Below are 2203 nucleotides of genomic sequence, written 5' to 3'. Positions count from 1 at the left end.
GCAACCTCCGCCTCCTGGGTTCAAGCAATTCTCCTGCATCAGCCTCCCGAGTAGCTGGGATTACAGGCATGTACCGCCATGCCCAGCTAATTTTTGTATTTTTAGTAGAGACAGGGTTTCAACATGTTGGTCAGGCTGGTCTCAAACTCCTGACCTCGTGATCCTCTCGTGATTCGCATGCCTCGGCCTCCCAAAGTGCTGGAATTACAGGCATGAGCCACTGTGCCTAGCCTGAATGACATCTTTCAATTGTAAATGTTGTTACTTTTGTCTGGCTAACTCAGTGAAACCCCATCTCTACTAAAAATACCAAAAAAAAAAAAATCAGCCGGGCGTGGTGATGGGTACCTGTAGTCCCAGCTATTCAGGAGGGTGGCATGAACTCAGGAGGCGGAGCTTGCAGTGACCATAGATGGCGCCACTGCACTCCAGCCTGGGCGACAGAGCGAGACTCTGTCTCAAAAAACAAAAAAGAAGTTGTTATTTTTGTTAGTGTAGTTCTGTATTTTAAAATATATGTAGAAAAATCTTTTGACTTCAGTGTTATAACCAGTAAAGTAAAATATTTGGGGTATTTCATCGTACTACTTATATGCAGCTGTAATTCTGGCAAATCTTAGTAATAATAAACCAGAGTAAATATGCACTGTCTTCTTCAGGAAAACAGAATTCTTATGTTCAGTTTCTTTAATAGAATAAGTTGGCAGTTACACACTTTGGATTCCAGGAATTATTATTTATCTCCCCCTTTTTAGTTGTCAGTTTGTCATTTTTCTTTCTGTGATTTTTTGGGACACAGGTGTTATATATGTGATAATGAGGTCCAGTATTGTAGTTCAAACCAATTGGGTCAAGTGGTTGATTATCTTAGAAAACAAGCCGGCATTACAACTCCAAAGCCAGGTAAAATAATTTGTTTCTTTAATATATACCAAATGTTGATTAATGTATCTGCTGATACTTAGATTTGTTATACTACCTAGTGTTACATACAGCTGAGTAACATTAGTTATGGTTGATTTCCAACTATGAAACTTTTTAGTTTCAGGTGTTAGAAGGGATGTAATAAATGGTCTAGTCAGATGTGATGAAGGCCATAGACTAAGGTAATGACCAATAGACCTGTTCCCATAACCCTAGCCAGGCTTACTATAGATTTGCCTTACACTGTTCTTACTGTCGTAATTTTGTAATAGCAAGATTTCTGTCTGTTTGCTGGGATAACAGAAAAGTAAAGCATTTGTGATTTCTTCTAATGGTCAGATATTTCTTAGGTTTTTTCCATGCATAATTAAACTAATTGACTGATATACAGCGTTTGCTTTAAGCATGTTTTTTAAGTTTCTATTGTCACAAATATCTTTGTCAGAGCCAGAATTACTTGTTTTTTACTTTAGGATTGATTTTTGACCCACAGAATTCATTAAAAAATTTATTTTATGTTCACGTTCTTGATTGTTTTATATTCTTAATTTTACAAGGTAAGATGTGTTCATTTGTAAATAATTTTTGTACAGTAAAAAGGGAGATTTATACCAAAGCACATACTGTTTGGTTTCATTTGTCAAACTATTGCTTACTTTAGGTCTGAGTATTTGTTGTTTATTGGGTTGTTTTTTTTGTTTTTGTTTTTTTTTTGTTTGTTTTTTTGCATGGCAATTTACCTGTATTTATTTAAAATCAAATGGGTGGGTGGATTGGAAATAATGTCTTTAGGTAAACTCACAGACTCTAATACTGTTTCCCAAGTATACGTCTGCATTCGACATGACCATATTACACATTTTGCTAAATGTTTTCTTCTTCTTTTTTTAAAGCAGAGAAAGATAATGGAAATATTGAACTTGAAAATAAAAAATTAGAAAAAGAGAGTAAAAATGAACAAGAGAGAGAAAAGAAGGAAAACATGGCTAAAGAGAATCCTCCCATGAATTCTCTTTCTCAGATAACTGTCAAAGGACTCAGTAATTTGGGAAACACATGTTTCTTCAATGCAGTTATGCAGGTACATTGTCATTTTTTCCCTTTAAAAAAAAACCATCCTTTTCCTTATAGAATCTGCTACTTAATTCCCCCCTAAGTAATTTATTTCTATGTATCCAAAGAAATTTTTTTTTTTTTTTTTTTTTTTTGGAGACAGGGTCTCACTCTGTCACTCGGCTGGAGTGCAGTGGCACGATCTCAGCTCACTGCAGCCTCTGCC

The 2203-nt window shown here is 35.5% G+C and overlaps 1 protein-coding gene across 2 annotated transcripts in view; it reads left to right on the top strand.

Moving 5' to 3' along the window:
• The first annotated feature begins 798 nt into the window (after nucleotides 1-798).
• The window catches only part of USP16 (ubiquitin specific peptidase 16), a 33924-nt gene continuing 32519 nt past the window's right edge, over nucleotides 799-2203 (top strand). The window contains exons 1-2 of one of the 2 annotated variants that reach the window (XM_011926478.1): nucleotides 799-903; nucleotides 1818-2005. In XM_011926478.1, the coding sequence (XP_011781868.1) occupies nucleotides 1907-2005 (99 nt within the window). In that variant the 5' untranslated portion in view covers nucleotides 799-903; nucleotides 1818-1906. The remainder of the gene's footprint in view (nucleotides 904-1817; nucleotides 2006-2203) is intronic. The other variant, XM_011926479.1, reaches the window with a different exon arrangement.

Source organism: Colobus angolensis, unplaced genomic scaffold, assembly GCF_000951035.1.
Source record: "Colobus angolensis palliatus isolate OR3802 unplaced genomic scaffold, Cang.pa_1.0 Scaffold69, whole genome shotgun sequence".
In the NCBI taxonomy this organism is placed as follows: domain Eukaryota; kingdom Metazoa; phylum Chordata; class Mammalia; order Primates; family Cercopithecidae; genus Colobus; species Colobus angolensis.
The sequence above is the reverse complement of the archived record's forward strand: the minus strand, read 5'-3'. Positions and strand labels throughout refer to the sequence as shown.